Source organism: Gymnoscopelus braueri, assembly GCF_963280865.1.
Source record: "Gymnoscopelus braueri genome assembly, chromosome: 8".
Taxonomy (NCBI): Eukaryota; Metazoa; Chordata; class Actinopteri; order Myctophiformes; family Myctophidae; genus Gymnoscopelus; species Gymnoscopelus braueri.
In genome coordinates this window covers 49303395-49320894 of record NC_137609.1, presented here as the reverse complement: position 1 = coordinate 49320894, position 17500 = coordinate 49303395, and the positions used below count along the sequence as shown (strand labels likewise).

Genomic DNA, 17500 nt, shown 5'->3' with positions numbered 1-17500 from the left:
ATAAACAAATAAAGTAATAAAGTAATTGTGAGCTTGGAGGTCCATTCAGCTGTTCTTATCAATGATGAACAAAACCTCCTAACTCCACTTTTTGTTTAGTTTTTGTCATTTCCTGAAAAATGAACATTTTGAAGTTAGCTGGTTTCAGCCTGACAGCAGAGTTATACTCAGTTATCGGGGTGGCCAATAGACTGGAGTCTCGCCATTTTTGATAGCAGGGTTAGGGTATCCCATTATCTCTGACAGAGTAGTGTGTTTGCGTCTCACCTTCTCTCGGGCTGCAGGGGTGACAGGGCGGTCCCCTCCTCCTCTTCCTCTGGACACTGGACCTCCAGGTGGATGTGGGACGGGGAGGAGGGGCGGTGCGGGGAGGATCGCTGGGCGGGGGAGGCCCTGGAGGAAGAGGAAGGCGACGAGGAGGAGGGGGAGTCGTCGGAAAGGTCCTGGGACCAGGAGGACACCAGGAGGCTGATCCTCTCCATGACGCTGTCCAGAGCGGAGAACATGTCCCCCTCGTCCAGAAGACCACCCACCTGCTGGGACAGAGAGCCGGGGCGGATTCAGACTATGGTCCCGGGTGCGCACCCCGGACCACTTGGCAGATGTTGTGATAGTGTGAACGTTGCGTACCGTTATCACCATACCGTACCCGGGACCGCCTGGGGAGGTAGTCCCGGGTCCGATGGCTGCGTACTCGGGTACGGAACGCTGCAATGTGAAGCCATCCGTACCGACAGAAGGAAGTGGACAGCTAATCATATATCATTTATATATTTTATAATGACACATTCTTTTAGCTGGGTTACACCTTCTCATATAGTTCTACTTGAATGTTGACAAGAAATAATAATCCCGCTAGTGTTTGAGTAGCGCGATGCAGTGAAAAAAACATAAACAAAAAACACATGTGTAGCGAACGCTGCCGCTAGGATAAAGATACCAAGGATTAGTCTGTGACGTCACTGCTAAGATGCCAAGGATGCGTCAGTGACGTCACTGTCATATGATAATTACAGACGACGTTACATTTAGAGGTTTCAAAGACCAGCGCACACACTGCTTTGGTTGTGTATTGTTATTCAGTTATTATTATAACTCAAGACAACGGCAGGAACACAGTCAAACTTTATTATTCACACTAAATTCTGTGAATGACATTCTCTACCTCCTAAAGCCCCACAGTCCACAGCGCCCCCATGAGGCACATAAGTACCCTTACTGTTGAATGAAGTGTATTGCGCCATTCGTGGCACTGTGGCGGACAAGCACCTCTGTGATTATTCATGTCTAGGGACCCACTGACTCAATTCAAGTGAGAAATTCCCCCAACACCAAATTGCGAACAGGTCTACAGGCCAGGTACTGGATTAACTTGGGTACGGAAGAATCTTGGCCAATGTGAATGCTGCCCAGCTGGGAGAAGGCAATCATACTTGGGAACGGTTCGAATCAATCGGACCCGTCTGAATCCGCAGATGTTACACTTATAAATCATCTAAACCACTGTTTCCCAAACACTGGTTCGGGGCCCATTTTCGGGTCACAGACCAATTTTTATGGGTTGCGAGTAAATAGCCCCTTTTCAATAAAAAAAAAAAGTCTCAGACTCACCCTCTCCTCTCCTTCTGGCTCCTTCCCCTCACCTCGTGCCACGAACAGACAACTTGGGCGCTCGTCCGGCACGTTGTCGTAGATACTGGCGCGGTGATCCGCCTCTCCTTCTGCTCCGGCTCCGCCCCCAGCCCCGCCCACATCGTCATCACCGGCGGCGTCAGGGTGTGTGGCCTGCTGCTGCCGGACTGCGCCGCTGCGGCTGCAGCCCTGTCGCCCGCGGTAACCGTGGAAGCTGCCCGTCCGCCAGTTGACGGAGGAGGCAGAGGAGGAGTCGATGCCGGGCAGTGTTGGGCTCGTTACTAAAAAAATATAATATATTACTCGTTACTCAATACTCTTTTCAAAGGTAATATTACTCCCTGCCAAAAGTAACTTTTGGTTAAATGTGTACCCTCATCCGAGTTAAATTAACCACTTATACTTAGTAAATCGGACTTGAGTTGGCTCAGTACTTGGACCGCTTTTTTCCCTAGAGACAAAATCTCTACAGGTGAACATGTAGATCAGCTGTTTTTGGCAAATATTTCCCCCTCAGAATGTGGATGCTGGGGTTCATGTGGTTAATACTATCTTAGACTGAGATCAAATGGATTTACATCCCTTCTGGATACGGAAAATAATTGTAACAAAATGGTAACAAATTACTTTTGGGAGAAAAGTAACTCAAAACGTTATTAGCTATGCTACTCGTTACTGGGAAAAATCATATTACTTTTTTCCCCATTACTTACCAACACCGACGCCGGGGTGCAGCGGGGGGAGGGGGAGGGGCGTCTGGCGGGAGAGGGAGGAGGGGAACGTCCCCGGTTTGTGTCCCCGGGGAACGTGGAACAGCAGTCTGTCATGGCCGCCGTTGTTGCTGTTGTTCTTGTTGCCGTTGTTGCTGCTGATCTGGGGTCTTTGGTCCTGCAGGGGAAAATATGTGTATTAGACTAGGGTCGGGGTCCGGGAACCAGAGGAATCTCGGTTTTATCACACTGTCAGAGCTGCATGTGGACTTCACGTCTGCTATACAATTAAAATACCGGTGGTTCTCAAACTTTCTAATTTTAACACATTGACTGCCAGAGTTTATTCATAATGTACTCACCCCTGTGCCAGCAATTTGCGTGTTTTTAAATTTTTAAATTTTGTAATATTTCATTCAAATAAATTCTCTGATTGTGGTGTTAAGCACATACGACAGTTCCACCAGTAGAGAGCAGCAAATCCACACATTGATCACCTCGCTCGCCCCCTCCCAAACAGGCCCACGTCATATCCTGTCATTCACCGGATGTTATGTTTTCGACAATCCCTGATCCGCTGATTGGCCTGAAAACGATGTGATACACTACGACGATGACTGTTAGTCACCCGGACCAAAGAAAATAGAAGTTGAGCTGTCCGTTCGTTTTTTATACCGTGTGAAAAACTGTGTTTTTCCCTATTCTGGCCGAAAATGACCGGAGAAAAACAATGTGACCCGGAAATGATTTTTTTTTTTTACATCCGGCTCCGGGTGAGTGTGACGTAAGTGGAAAACGAAAGTGCTGATGAGAAATAAACAGAGCCGTGCGATCACAGATTAAACAATGAAAATTCAAAAGAACGCATCAATGCGTTCTTTTGAATTGCTGGCATTCAAGCGATGGATTTGAAAGAACGCATCGATGCGATCTTGGCAATCAATGTGTTAAGGACCACCATAACTCAGAGAGCGTACAAATGGAACCAAATGGACCCTCACGGGTCCATTTGGTTCCATTTGTACACTCTCAGAGTTACAGACCTGTAGGGGTTCATTTTGAACCCCCTGGACCTCACTTTGAGAACCACTCGCTGCTGTCCGGCAGAAACCAGCTAACACCATTTTTCCGCTTTTGCATTTTTTTCCATAAATCAGGGCCATTGAACACCCTTTACGTCTGTGTGTTGATTAAAAAAAATATTGAACCAATGAAAAGTATTAAAAAGCACTTCTGACAAAACCAGCTAACCCCATTGGATCCTCAAACTTTCTGCTAAACCAGCTAACTCCACCAAAGGAGGGTGGAGTTAGCTGGTTTAGCTGACTCCAGGCTCCACCCCCTTTTGACCTCCCAACCTCATTGTGAGCTTGGAGGTCCTTTCAGCTGTTCTTATCAATGATGAACAAAACCTCCTAACTCCACTTTTTGATTTGTTTTTGTATTTTCCTGAAAAATTAACATTTTGGAGTTAGCTGGTTGCTGCCGGACAGCAAAGATATATATGCAATACCATATGTATGATTTAATTAGTGTTTATTAAAAAAAAGGAAAAATAAATTTGGCCGAACATTATACTGTTCTATTTTTAAATATAGGAATCGTTAAAGGGATTTGTCAAGGAATCAGACCTTTAAGAGGGAATCTTAAAGGGATCGTTAAAATCCTAAAGGATTCCAACCCTATTATAGACCAGTTATTTGCTTACAAACATTGATGTGGATGTCGTGTTCACAAAAGTCTCGTCTGAGGCTCGTGAGGTGGTACCGAGCCATCCGATAATACACATTTGATTGATTGATTGATTGATTGATTGATTGATTGATATTTTTGGGCGGTGAAACCGCCCCTATAAGTGAGGTTTGGATATTTGTACAACAAATCCTGCGCTGTGATTGGCCAAAAATGTACCCCGCCTAACCCTGCACCGTGATTGGCCAATCACAGTCTATTCAGGACTGTGATTGGCCAGTGTCACATGACACATGTGCATAGCCCTATATAAGAAACCATAACTTAAAAAAAAACATAAATTTGTTTTTTTTAAGTTATGGTTTCTTCCATCATAAAGAGTGTTTCAATAAATGTATTTATTTTTTGTACATGATTGGTTGACTCCATTCAGTATTGTGATTAGCTAGCAAGACACCGCCCACTTCACACAGGGTGTGATTTTTTTTTATCTCTGGGACAATTCTACAAAAAAATCCTCAGTGTAAATTTAACTCAGAGTGTACAAATGGAACCAAATGGACTTGTCGGCAGTGGCTCAGACGGTAGAGCAGCCGTTTGGGAATCCCAAGGTTCCCTGTACCCTGTGTTACCGTCGAAGTGTCCTTGAGCAAGACACCGAACCCCCTAACTGCTCCCGATGAGCAGGTTTGTGCCTTGCATGGTTTCCTCTGCTGTCCGTGTGTGAATGTAATGCACATTGTACAGCGCTTTGGATAAATGCGCTATTATACATGTACCATTTACTATGCATGTCCATTTGTACACTCTCAGAATTACCCGTTTGGACCCCTGGTGGTCCGTGGACCCCACATTGTGAACCAGAGGTTTAGAAGTTAACGAGCGAATGAGTTTAATGACCTGCTCTCATTCTTTGGTGTTTTTCTTGTGTGTTTGTTTTTCACACTTTTGTGGCCAGTAATTATAAGACGCCTTGAATAAATGAGCCAACAAGGTCATTTTCACTGGTAAACAAAGCTAAATATTTGGAGAGCAAAGTAATGTTGTTGAGCTCAATGGAAAGCATGCTAATAAACCTGTTGTATACTGTGTAAACAAGCCTGCCAAACACTCTGTTATGCTGTGTTTAATTACAGGCAGTGGTGGTGAACAAAGTATATACTCGAGTCAATATACTCAAGTATTCAAAAGTATACATTATGACGTACATTTTATTTTTTCATATATCAATGTATTGCTGTATTGAAATTTAGAATATAAAAAAGAGGGGAAAAAAGAAAACATTTAAAAAATAGTGAGAATAGCAGATTTACAAGGTTACAAGACGTCACGGCCTGACACGTGAGTTTGTAGATCAGCTATTTTCTTTTTTTCTTTTTTGAGGGTAAAGCCCTACTAAAGAAAAGTTCATTGATAATATATTTTTGTAAGTTTTAAGAAATGTAGTGGAGTCAAAAGTACAATATTTCTATGAAATGTAGTGGAGTTTAAGTCATGAGCTTGATTTGATTTATTTTAGAATCAGAAAATCTACTTTACTACAATACTCTAAGTAAATGTACTTAGTTACTGTCCACCACTGTTAACTGGTGTTAAACAATGTTGTTTCAGGATATACCATTTGCCTAATTCTCTCGCTCTCTCTTGTAATAAAGGTGTGATAGTTTGTGGGTTAAACAAATACATAATGGTATTCTGATAGTAATCATAGAGTGTTTGTTCAGTAACAGGGTTCTCCCCATCTCTACGGCTACAGTAAGTAGAAAATACAATTTCATGGGACACCAATTTCATCCACTCAGGAAAGAGAATTCATCAGCTTCAAATTTATGGTTTTCCAATTTTGTCTGCTCACGCACCTGTTTGTCGACTAACCATTTAAAATAGTGTTTAGTTTGACAAGTGGGTAAAACATGAGGAAACCCTAATGGCAGCAGACAACTTTCCACCTGCTAGAGCAGTGGTTCTCAAGCTTTTCAGGCCGCGACCCCCCAAAATAATCATATTTGAACTGGGGACCCTCCAATATAATTATATTTGAACTGGGGACCCTCCAATATAATTATATTTGAACTGGGGACCCCCCCACCCTGACAAGCACTTGGAATTGTAGGAGTTGAGGCATTACATTTAGTTTGACTCGGTTCCACAGATACATATTGTGAAAACAGCCGATCTAGCTCACAACGCCTCGCATCGGCTATTTTCACAATATTTATATTATTTGACAATTTGACCAACGTTTGACCAGTTTCTATAGTATAGTTTGTTGATTCTTTTTGATGCAGTGATGGTCTTTTTTTATTTATTTATTTATTTTTGTATTAAAAAGATCTTACTGGTCCTTAAATTGTCACTTCACTGTCATCTGGGGACCCCCCCCCTAAAAAAAAATCATGTGGGGAACCCCCTGGGGATCCCGACCCACTGGTTGAGAACCACTGATTTAAAGGAGCACAGGGTTTCAGTTCATGAAGCGATTGTGGTTCTGATGGTAGTACCTACCACCAGCGTGTGTCTGTGAAGCTCCAGTCCCTTGTTCTCCGGGTCGTTCTGGGCGGTTCCTCCGGTGCCGACGCCGCTACCGGTGCGTTTAACCGACCTCCGCACCCGGGTGACGGGGCTGGGAGTGCTGACGGTGCTGCTGCTCTCCGATGGACTGGTACTGCTGGCGTTACTGCTGCTGGTGCTGGCAGCGTGCGGAGAGGAGGGGGTGGAGGACTCCTGGCTGTCCGGTCGACCGTGTAGCCTGGAGGGACAGCGTGCAGGGCAGGTCAATTAGCCCAAGATATATCGAAACCGATATTTAGAACCAATAATTGACTTATAACCGGATAACCGAGAAGCAAAGTTCTTGTACGCCATAATGTGGAATTAACTACCAAAACCCATTAAAGATCTCGATTCCCTAACCAAACTCAAAACTAAAATAAAGGATGGTTGACCTCGAAATACAAGTGAGCATAGTTGGGGGCGGCCATAGCTGAGTGGTTAGTGAGCCCGCCTAGGGAGCCAGAGGCCCTGGTTGCCCAGAGGCCCTGGTTGCCCCATGTACGATTCCAGGCCACGCCAGCATATGTGTCGATGAAATGAAATCTGTCCCTGAGCAAGACTCTTAACCCCTAATTGCTCACAGGCCCTCATTGGAAACAAGCCCACAAGGACTTTCATCAACGTCCTGTTAAAAGGAATTAACTCCTTGAACACATTGGTAGTAGAACCCCCCCTTCTCTGTAAATATACCTTTTGATGCCACTGAGTTTTCTACTAATTTGTATTGTATTGTATTGTATTACTGATGAATTGAGTACAATGGACCACAATGGAGGCCCCTGGAGCTTTTTGTGTTATCCTTTTAGCATAACCTTTGACTGTGCTACCTGTGTACTGCTAACAATCCTGCTAATAAAGTCAATCAATCAATCAAACCAAAGTGTCATTTTGATTGTAAGTGGTTTAACAGTCTCCTGACCTCCTCAGTCTCTCGTCTGTCTCCATGTGGCTCTCCTCCAGCAGCACCGGTCCACTTATCACCAGCCTGGTGGTCCCGCCGCCCGCCCCGGGGGGACCCCTGCTACCCATGCCCCCGGCGCTGGGCGCCCCCTGCAGGGCGGGGGAGGGGAGCGCGCTCGACGATGTGCCCCTGAGTCTCAACCTCTCCATCTTCCTCAGCAGGCTGTGGCCCTTCTTCCTGGGGGGCTTGTCCGGGAAGCAGCGCTCGGCCTCGGAGCTCTGGCTGGAGGAGCCCACGCTGGAGCCCGGGGAGGGGGGCTCTTCCCCGAACGACGTGTCCAGGGACGGAGCCTTGTTGTTGCCGGCGCAACTCCTGAAGACCTCCTGGTCGTCTGCGCTGGCGCTGAGGAGAGGAGATGAGAGGTGATGTTTAAGATTATAATTTTTTTAACCAGGTGCATGGTCTAGTACTGTGGTTCTCAACCTTTTCAGGCTGAGATCCCCCCCAAAATAATCAGATTTTGACTGGGGACCCTGACACCCCACCCCGACAAGCACTTGGAATTGAGACATAATATTTAGTTTGACTCGGTTGCACAGATAAATATTGTGGAAAGTAGCAGATCTACAAGCTCACACCGCCTCACATTGCAAGGCGTTGTGAGCTTGTAGATCTGCTATTTTCAAAATGTTTGCCTCTTTCTTATACAATCTGTCAATTTGGCCAACAGTTTTTCTTTAGGTATTAAAAATGTCCCGACCGACAGGTTGAGAGCCACTGGTCTAGTAAAAACACTGCAGGGTGATGGGGCTTTTGCTTTTGCAGCCCCAACCCTGTGAAATGCACTCCCCAATACTCTCAGAGAAGACCCCCACCCTCCAAACCTTCAAAACTGCTCTCAAAACCCACCCCTTCAATATGGCTTTCCCCCAGCTAACTGCACACCCCCACTGTCTCATCATTCCACTGTATTTATTGATTTCATTCCTTAAGGCGGTTACACACCGGCGAATATGCGAATATACGCAAAATTCGGACTCGTTCCGAATAATTAAAAGATGCTTTTTTCGCTCCGCGAAACTGGTGTGGAAGCTTGCATTGACTTTATAAGGTTTGAAAAAAAAACGTATTATTCGCATGAAAGAAATCGCCCCGGTGTGTAAGGACCTTGAGTCTTACCCATTTCTTAGTAAAAAAAAAAAATCCTATACATTTGTTGTATGTAAAGCGTCTTTGGGCACTTAGGAAAGCGCTATATAAACTTTTATATTATTATTATTATTATTATTACCCTTATTATTATTATTATTATTATTATTAAACTCAATATTGATCGATTTGTTTTTTATCAGACACTGTTATAAGACACAAAAAATACTTAAAATAAACATAATACACTTAAAATAAGAAATAAGAAATATAAAAATATGAAAACAAATAAATAAACTCAATAGAGAGAGGAGCACATGAATAAAAATAAATAAATCACCCAAAGCCGCTGCTACCGGTGTCGGGGCCCCTGTGTGTCTGCCTGGGGCCCCTCACGGTCCGGTGGCCCTCGCTGTCCGTGCTGCTGGTGCTGTGCAGCGAGCAGGCGTCACATGACGAGGGGGCGGGGTCACGCCGTCCCACCAGGCTGTCAGGGGCGGAGTCAGCGGGGAGGAAGTCCAAGCAGGAGGGAGTGACGTTATCTCCCTCCAACTGGAGGAGGGGGGGGGGGGGGGGGGGGGTCGATTGAATCATTGTTGAGAGAAAATGAGTCGAGTGAGTTTGAGCAATTTTAGCGATGCTTCATGTCATTTCTTCAATTATTACTTACAAAACAGCACATTATGTCAGTGGTTTTCAAACAAAGGGGCACAGTATTCATAGTGAAAATAGACAATCTCACAATCTCACCGCACATGCATTTATTTATTTTTAGCCTGTAATGACATGCCTGGAATAGAGATGTCAGGGTAAAAGTGGTTAAAATATATAGTGTATAGAATTTAGGGTAGCCTATAGAATATTGAGCGCACACAAAGTACCGATATTATAAGTTAACTATAACATTTTGTAGTTGTATACATTGCAATAGTAATGTGCAGTGGTGGAAAGTAACTAAGTACATGTACTCAAGTACTGTACTTAAGTACAATTTTGAGGGTACTTTTACTTTACTGGAGTATTTTCAATTGTCTATACTTTTACTTCTACTCCACTACATCTCAGAGGCAAATATTGTACTTTTACTCCACTACAATTATTTGAAAACTTTAGTTACTAGTTACTTTGCAGATATACATTATTATGTTATAAAACACACATTAACCACTCTAGCACTATTTTATACCTATGCTATTTGAAAATAGCCGATCTACAAGTTCACAACGCGTCGCATCGCGACGCGTTGTGAGCTTGTAGATCTGCTATTTTCAAATATTTAGTACTTTTACTTTTGATACTTTAAGTACATTTTGATGCCAATACTTTTGTACTTTTACTCAAGTAAATTTTAAATTCTGGACTTTTACTTGTAATGGAGTATTTTTATATTGCAGTATTGGTACTTTTACTTATAAGTTATAAGTAATAATAGTAATAATGTGTGGTTGTCACAAAATCCTATGACACACCTAGACTTATTCTCAAAGCACGTACGTACACACACAACCATCAGCCCACTGACAGGAGTCATTTTGTAAGTAGCCGACGTTTGGGAAACATATTGACCCTGTTTGGGTAACTTCTAATAGACAATATGTACATTAAACTGTACCTCCAGACGTGTCCAGTGGCGTGTGCGCGTGTCATAGCGCCACCTAGGGCTGATGCAGCACGTCTCTTCATCCACCTGCTCCTGTGCCTGATGAGGAAGAGGAGGTTTACCTACAAACTTGTGTATTGTCTCCCACAATGTTCAAATGCTTCCGTCATACAGTCTGGAGCACGGCAGCTCTGAAAATGTCCCCTGGCGTGAAATGATACCCCCCCCCCCCCCTCGTTTTGTCTTTGCAGTCGTGTAAATGTGTCCTACTGGAAATCAAATTAGTCGAAGCATATGGCTTGCTGCTTATCACAAATGGGAATTATAAAAAACGTTTCAAGGATATCGTATTTGAAAATATATTTTCAACGGAAATGACGAACAGATGACAGCTTCGGCTTTCGGGGGGTGTAGGTAGTTCCAGCCTGTATTTAGCATTCATAGAATTTTGGAATTGTTCTTTCCCATATGGCTGCTGTGCATACAGCTTATTGGAGCTCTGTCACTGGGATATATATATATATATATGTTTTGTGTGTGTGTGTGTGTGGGACCCCCTGCGGTGCGAGGGAGGGTCCGTCGTCACGGAGCTTTACGCCGCTCATTCTCCACTCACCCTGCGCTTTGATCTGCCCAGCTCCACTCTCATCTCCACACACTTGTTTAATGTGCTTATTCTCCTGTATGGAGAGAGGAGAGGAGAGGAGAGGAGAGGAGAGGAGAGGAGAGGAGAGGAGAGGAGAGGAGAGGAGAGAGGAGAGGGGAGGGGAGGGGAGGGGAGGGGAGGGGAGGGGAGGAGAGGTAGAGAATGTTACAGTGCAGTGATCTAGAAATAACTCACTAATGTTGTCATCTTGTCATACAGCTGTTATGTGCTGAGCAGATAGAGACACATTGCAGGATACAAGCGTGTCCTACTTATGAACCCTCATGCACACACTGACGCGAGCACGTACGCACGCACGACGCACGCACGCACGCACGCACGCACGCACGCACGCACGCAGAGAGAGAGAGAGAGAGAGAGAGAGAGAGAGAGAGAGAGAGAGAGAGAGAGAGAGAGAGAGAGAGAGAGAGAGAGAGAGAGAGAGAGAGAGAGAGAGAGAGAAGAGAGAGAGAGAGAGAGAAGAGAGAGAGAGAGAGAGAGAGAGAGGAGAGAGAGAGAGAGAGAGACACATAATGTATGTGAGCTGTTTGAACTTGTAAGGTGTGTGTCGTTGATTGATTCCCCCAAAAATAAGGAACAGAGTGATGTGTCCAAATAAGGAAGGTATTCCTTATTTCAAGGGATGGTTGGCAACTCTAATTGTGAAATAATGTACTGTAAGTTAACTGTCTGCATATCAGCCTGCTAGCATCCTAGCGTTTACTATCCCTACTCTGTGACAGTGTAGATAGTTGTGCAGACAGACAGACAGACAGACAGACAGACAGACAGACAGACAGACAGACAGACAGACCAATGCATTCTCACTCCCAAGACGGCAAATGGCTGACGGCTACGTCTCGGGTGTGAGAACACTTCCGCATGTGAGAACACTTCCGCATTCCTGGAGTGCGGAAGTGAACGGGAGGTTAATATGTGACGTCCCAGACAGACAGACAGACAGACAGACAGACAGACAGACTAACTACCTGCAGAGTGAATCCAGGGACTCTTTGTCCAGGAAGTCATGGTCTCTCCTCACCCAATCAGTGTCCACGGGGAACCTGCAATCTGCCACCAACGAAGAAGAAGAAGAGCAATCACCCACACCATTGTTTGACATCTTGTGTGAGTCACCATTTATATAGCTCAATGGATACTGTACACTGTAAAATGTTCAGTCTTAATTTAAAGACGGGGTGCCGTGATTTTCAGTGATTCCCCCCCCCCTAAAACATAATCATCAGGTATTATGGTTAGCCTATACTAGGAGGAAGATTTTTTTCAAAAAGGTGTACAGAAAGTGTTAAAATTATGTTTTTATGTGGACACGCCTCCAGTTCATTAAGTATACCTGGTTCTCACCTTAGCACCTCCTCCACCACCTTAGCACCACCCACCTGTCCTAGTCCCTCCTCCTCCCCATGCCCACACCTGTTGTGTTATAATAATGAGGGGGAGGGTATGTTTTTACTATGTCACTAAAGTGCTGTTTCTCTATTGGCACGTTTGACCCTCAAGGTTTCAGCCTCCAGGTAGAAACTCAAAATAGTCAGAGAAGACATAAAACACCATAAAAACACCACCAGGGGGCTTAATGAAGTTCTATCAACCTCATAGACACATGAAAAACAGAAAAAGTGCAAAACCATGGCACCACCTCTTTAACATCGGAGAGTAGGCTAGTACAAATGGAACCAAATGGAACCTTACTGGTCCATTTGGTTCCATTTGTATACACTCCCCGTCTCTACAGCGCTTTAACACACACAAAATGCCAATTTCATCCAATCAGGAGCGAGAGCCCATTTGTCACATTCAATTATATAATGTTCAGTCCAATTTCACTTATTTATCCTGTGTCCTATGTATGACTTCTCTCTCCTGATTGGATGAAATTGATATCCTGACCTGAAAATGTGCTTTCTGTTTACTAAAGAGCCGTATAGATGTGGAGACCTCTATTACTGGTCAAACACTATAGCAGGGGGGTCCAAACCTTTTTCAAAGAGGGCCATATTTGAACATATGAAAATACCATAGGCTGCATCTCCTGCAGTGGTGGAAAAAGTACTCAAATTCTTTACTTAAGTAAAAGTACCAATACTGTAATATATAAATACTCTGTTACAAGTAAAAGTCTAGAATTCTAAATTTACTTGAGTAAGAGTACAAAAGTATTGGCATCAAAATATACTTAAAGTACCTACTAAAATGTTTGAAAATAGCAGATCTACAAGCTCACAACGCGTCGCGATGTAGATCGGCTATTTTCAAATAGCCTACGTATAAAATAGGGCTAAAATGTTTAATGCATTTTTCATCACATCATAATTTATATCTGAAAAGTAATTAGTAAATAAAGTTTTCAAATAATTGTAGTGGAGTGAAAGTACAATATTTGCCTCTGAGATGTAGTGGAGCAGAAGTAAAAGTATTGGAAATTGGAAATACTCAAGTAAAGTACAAATACCTCAAGATTGTACTTAAGTACAGTACTTAAGTAAATGTACTTAGTTACTTTACACCACTGATCTCCTGTCATACTGTCCCTTCGGACCATAACAAAGTCACCAACAAATGCATAACATTACAAGACCTTTATTAAACTACAGTGCCTTAATTGTGTTGGCGTGCATGTAGCCAAATGTAAGCCACTCATCTGTGCTGTGAACAAAACAAAAAATAATTCAGCTTTTTTCTTCCACATTCATGCACTGTATTGATATTATATTTGTTATGGAGTCCAATACCTTGTCTTATGTTCAAATGGCAGTGTAGCCAAATATAACTAGGTGTGAAAAGATATCTCTAAAAGAAATTATAACATAAAATGCAAATGTACTTTCTTTCACATCTTGAGAATGAAACAACACCAAGGAACAAGCAGTTAGGAATTCTTACACATTTCACTCAGCCTATCTGCCCAAATACATTTCAAAACACCAACATTTCAATGAATCTACTGGCAGGCCATAAATAAGGGAAGCTGCGGGCCATATATAATATGTGCCCACGGGCCATGATTGGCCCCCCCGGGCCGGATTTTGGACTTGCCTGAAGATTAAAATCAGAATATAGAGCTATTTAAAGCTGCACTACAGTATGTAACTTTCCTCTTCTACTCCGCGGATTTGAAGCTGGTTTCCTGCGCAAGTGCTGACATCTTTACCATTGAGCTAGGGGATGAATTGAATCTCGACCATCAGGTCAAAATTTGTGTCAGATCCTGTGTCTAGGTGAGACATGACCTTTGACACGATTGAAATATCTCAATAGAAGAGCAGGGAGACAAAATACAACCACCCTGATTGTATAAGTTATATTGTATTAACATACAGCCATAATTACATTTTATTAATTAAAAAGTGACATAGTGCCACTTTAATACTTACTTTAACAATAATTATTGAAATGTAATAATGAAGGGGATGGACTCCCACGTTCTGGCTGATACTGACAATAAGCCTCTCCGACCTATTTACTTACTTACTACTTACTTAACAATAACAACAAATATCACTACAAAAAAGAAAAGAAAATAATATCTCTTACTTTGTCTTTCATAATTGAAACAAACTGTCCACAGTGGGAGCTGTTGTTTATACTGTAGGTAAACAAGGCCATTTACTCAGTGACTGGTTCAGTGTACATTCTGCAATGCATGCAGCAGAGAATTAATATTGATATTATTAATAGATGTTTCATATTCATGTTTACAAGTCAGCAGGACGAGACAGCTTTTGTATGCATGCTGTAAGACTTAAACACGATTTGTACTTCGTCGTATGACAACGTCGTGCACCGAAAATAGCCGATATACAAGCTCACAATGCGGTGCGTACGCGACGCGTTGTGAGCTTGTATATCGGCTATTTTTGGTGCACAACGTTGTCATACGACGAAGTACAAATGAAGCATTAATTTTGGATATTTACCTCGGTATAATTGGACGTATTGCGGGAAGCCGGCCGCTTTCAGCCAATCACAAGCTTCCTTGGCTTCGATCTCTGCAAACAAGAGAGGGGAGGGGCGGGGAAGACAACAATGATTAATTGATTCAGTTTCCTCTGAAAGTCAATTATGATTATAGCTGCTTATACAGAAGTCAGTACTTCTTACTCTGTTACAAGTAAAAGGCCTGTATTCAGAATTTGACTTTAGTAAAAGTACAAAAGTTTGGCATCTCAATATACCTGCGGTAGTACCAAAGTAAAAGTACAACAGATTTACAAGCTTACAACACACCGTGATGTGACACATTGTGAGCTTGTATATTGGCATTTTTTTCCAATAGCCAAAGTATGAACATCTGAAAATCTAAAATATGCAAAGTAACTTGTAACTACAAATAATGGTAGCCGAGTAAAAAGTACAACATTTCCATCTGAGACGTGATAGGAGCACAAATTCCTCAAAAGCTAAAAAAATAAACCTTACATACTCAAGTAAAGTAAAAACACCTAAAAATTGCACTTCAGTACATTACTTGAGTAAATGTACTTTGTTACCCCCGCTCAGTTTTTAAAGGGAACAATTATTTACTGTCGGGCAGAAACCTTGTATTTCCATTCATAAAATAACGACATACTTCATTATACTTCAGCGTCACACTAAAGCAGCAAAAAATACAAGCTGTCAATGTGTCGCAACGCGACGCGTTGTGAGCTTGTAGATCGGCTACTTTTGAATTTGAATGCTGTAAAGTAACAGGTTCAGACATAATGAGGTTTCCATCCGACAGTGACGGGATATTTGTGCTTAATCAGCTTGCCTCTTTGAACCTTAATTAAATTAGCATTCAGGGTGTTTGGTTGAGGGGAGAGAAACGATGACAGGAATAAACAAAGTTAAATGGATGCATAAAGGATGGCACAGGCTATTAATTAACGCTGACTCACTGGAAAAGGGGGGGCGCTCTAATTACCGCTAATTGGCTGACTGTGGCAAAGAGGGTCAGAGAGAGAAAGAGAGAGAGAGAGAGAGAGAGGGGAGGAAATCTCTTTCTGTCGTCGTTCTTTATTATATTCACTATCTCTCTCTGCTTTGTTTTTCCTCCACTGCTCTCTCTGCCTCTCTCCCTATCTTTATACCCCCACCCTCTCTCTCTCTCTCTCTCTCTCTCTCTCTCTCTCTCTCCATCTCTCTCCCCTCTCTCCATCTCTGTCTCTCTCCATCTCCGTCTCTCTCTCTCTCTCTCTCTCTCTCTCTCTCTCTCTCTCTCTCTCTCTCTCTCTCTCTCTCTCTCTCTCTATCTCTCTATCTCTCTATCTCTCTCTATCTCTCTCTCCATCTCTCTCTCTCTCTCCATCTCTCCATCTCTGTCTTTCTCCATCTCCGTCTCTCTCTATCTTTGTCTCTCTCTCTCTCTCTCTCTCTGGAGTCAGTTCTGTCTCCTCTGTGTTCAGCACACATCAATCTGTCTCATATCCTCTTTCAGGAGTGTCATTTGGTGTGTCAGGGGATGGCAATTCCCCCCCTGTGTTCACATTTAACCTCAAACTCAGTTATTTCCCCAACTCTGAACATTAGATTAGATTTGCAGATTCATCTGTTTTCAGCTCAACGCAGAGTGCATCTCAATCCACGCCCGTCTATCTACAAGTGACATTTGACCAGTGGTGAAAAAAGTACTCAAATGTTTTACTTAAGTAAAAGTATCAATACTTGCAATGTAGAAGTACTCTGTTACAAGTAAACGTCCGGAATTCTAAATTTACTTGAGTAAAAGTACAGAAGTATTGGCATCAAAATGTACTTAAAGTACCAAAAGTAAAAGTACAAAAATGTTTGAAAATAGCCGATTTACAAGCTCACAACGCGTCGCAAAGCGACGCGTTGTGAGCTTGTAGATCTGCTATTTTCAAATAGCCTATGTATAAAATAGGGCTAAAGTGGTTAATGTATGTTTTATAATGTAATAATATCTGCAAAGTAACTAGTAACAAATGTTTTCAAATAATTGTAGTGGAGTAAAAGTACAATATTTGCCTCTGAGATGTAGTGGAGTAGAAGTAAAAGCACAGACAATTGGAAATACTCCAGTAAAGTAAAAGTACCTCAAGGTTGTGTACTTAAGTACAGTACTTGAGTAAATGTACTCAGTTACTTTGCACCACTGGTCTTGTCTGCAACCATACTGTACATTTATTAACCACTGTCAACCTGCATCTCTAATTCGGGCATGTCACAGTTTTTTATGGTGATATTTGTCACTGCACGTATACTCCTACGGGCTAGGGGCTAGGGGCTAGGGAGGGTTGGGGGGGGGCGGCACCTGTCAGCAGGGAGTGTTGGGCGGGAGGAGTATAGGATATGTCCTCTCGGTTGGGGCTCCTCAACTGGCAGGTGAGTCAGTAGGATACAACCGCAGTGACAACACACAGCAATGTGTGTGGGGGTGGAATCAACTGGCAAAACGAGTAATATTTGGGGAGAAAAAAGGGGTAAAAAGCAACAACAAAAAAAGGTTTGCATAAACATATACATGTTATTTATAACGCACTTAAAGGAGAGATCCGGACATTTTAAGTGTTATCTTTGATGTGTCGCTTATCACTCACCATCCTTGAAAGGGGACGTTGAGTTATTTCAGAGAGTCCCGTGTCGTAATTTTT

At 42.9% G+C, this 17500-nt stretch overlaps 1 protein-coding gene across 1 annotated transcript in view; it reads right to left on the bottom strand.

Moving 5' to 3' along the window:
* Positions 1–17500, bottom strand: part of LOC308090906 (uncharacterized protein) — a 104294-nt gene that overhangs the window by 32754 nt on the left and 54040 nt on the right. Inside the window, exons 2-11 of the mRNA XM_080436179.1 lie at positions 14822–14893; positions 11873–11954; positions 10854–10917; positions 10250–10336; positions 8978–9189; positions 7507–7890; positions 6540–6783; positions 2346–2520; positions 1612–1913; positions 268–533 (exon numbers count right to left, since the gene is read on the bottom strand). Of these exons, the coding sequence (XP_080292305.1) occupies positions 268–533; positions 1612–1913; positions 2346–2520; positions 6540–6783; positions 7507–7890; positions 8978–9189; positions 10250–10336; positions 10854–10917; positions 11873–11954; positions 14822–14893 (1888 nt within the window). The remainder of the gene's footprint in view (positions 1–267; positions 534–1611; positions 1914–2345; positions 2521–6539; positions 6784–7506; positions 7891–8977; positions 9190–10249; positions 10337–10853; positions 10918–11872; positions 11955–14821; positions 14894–17500) is intronic.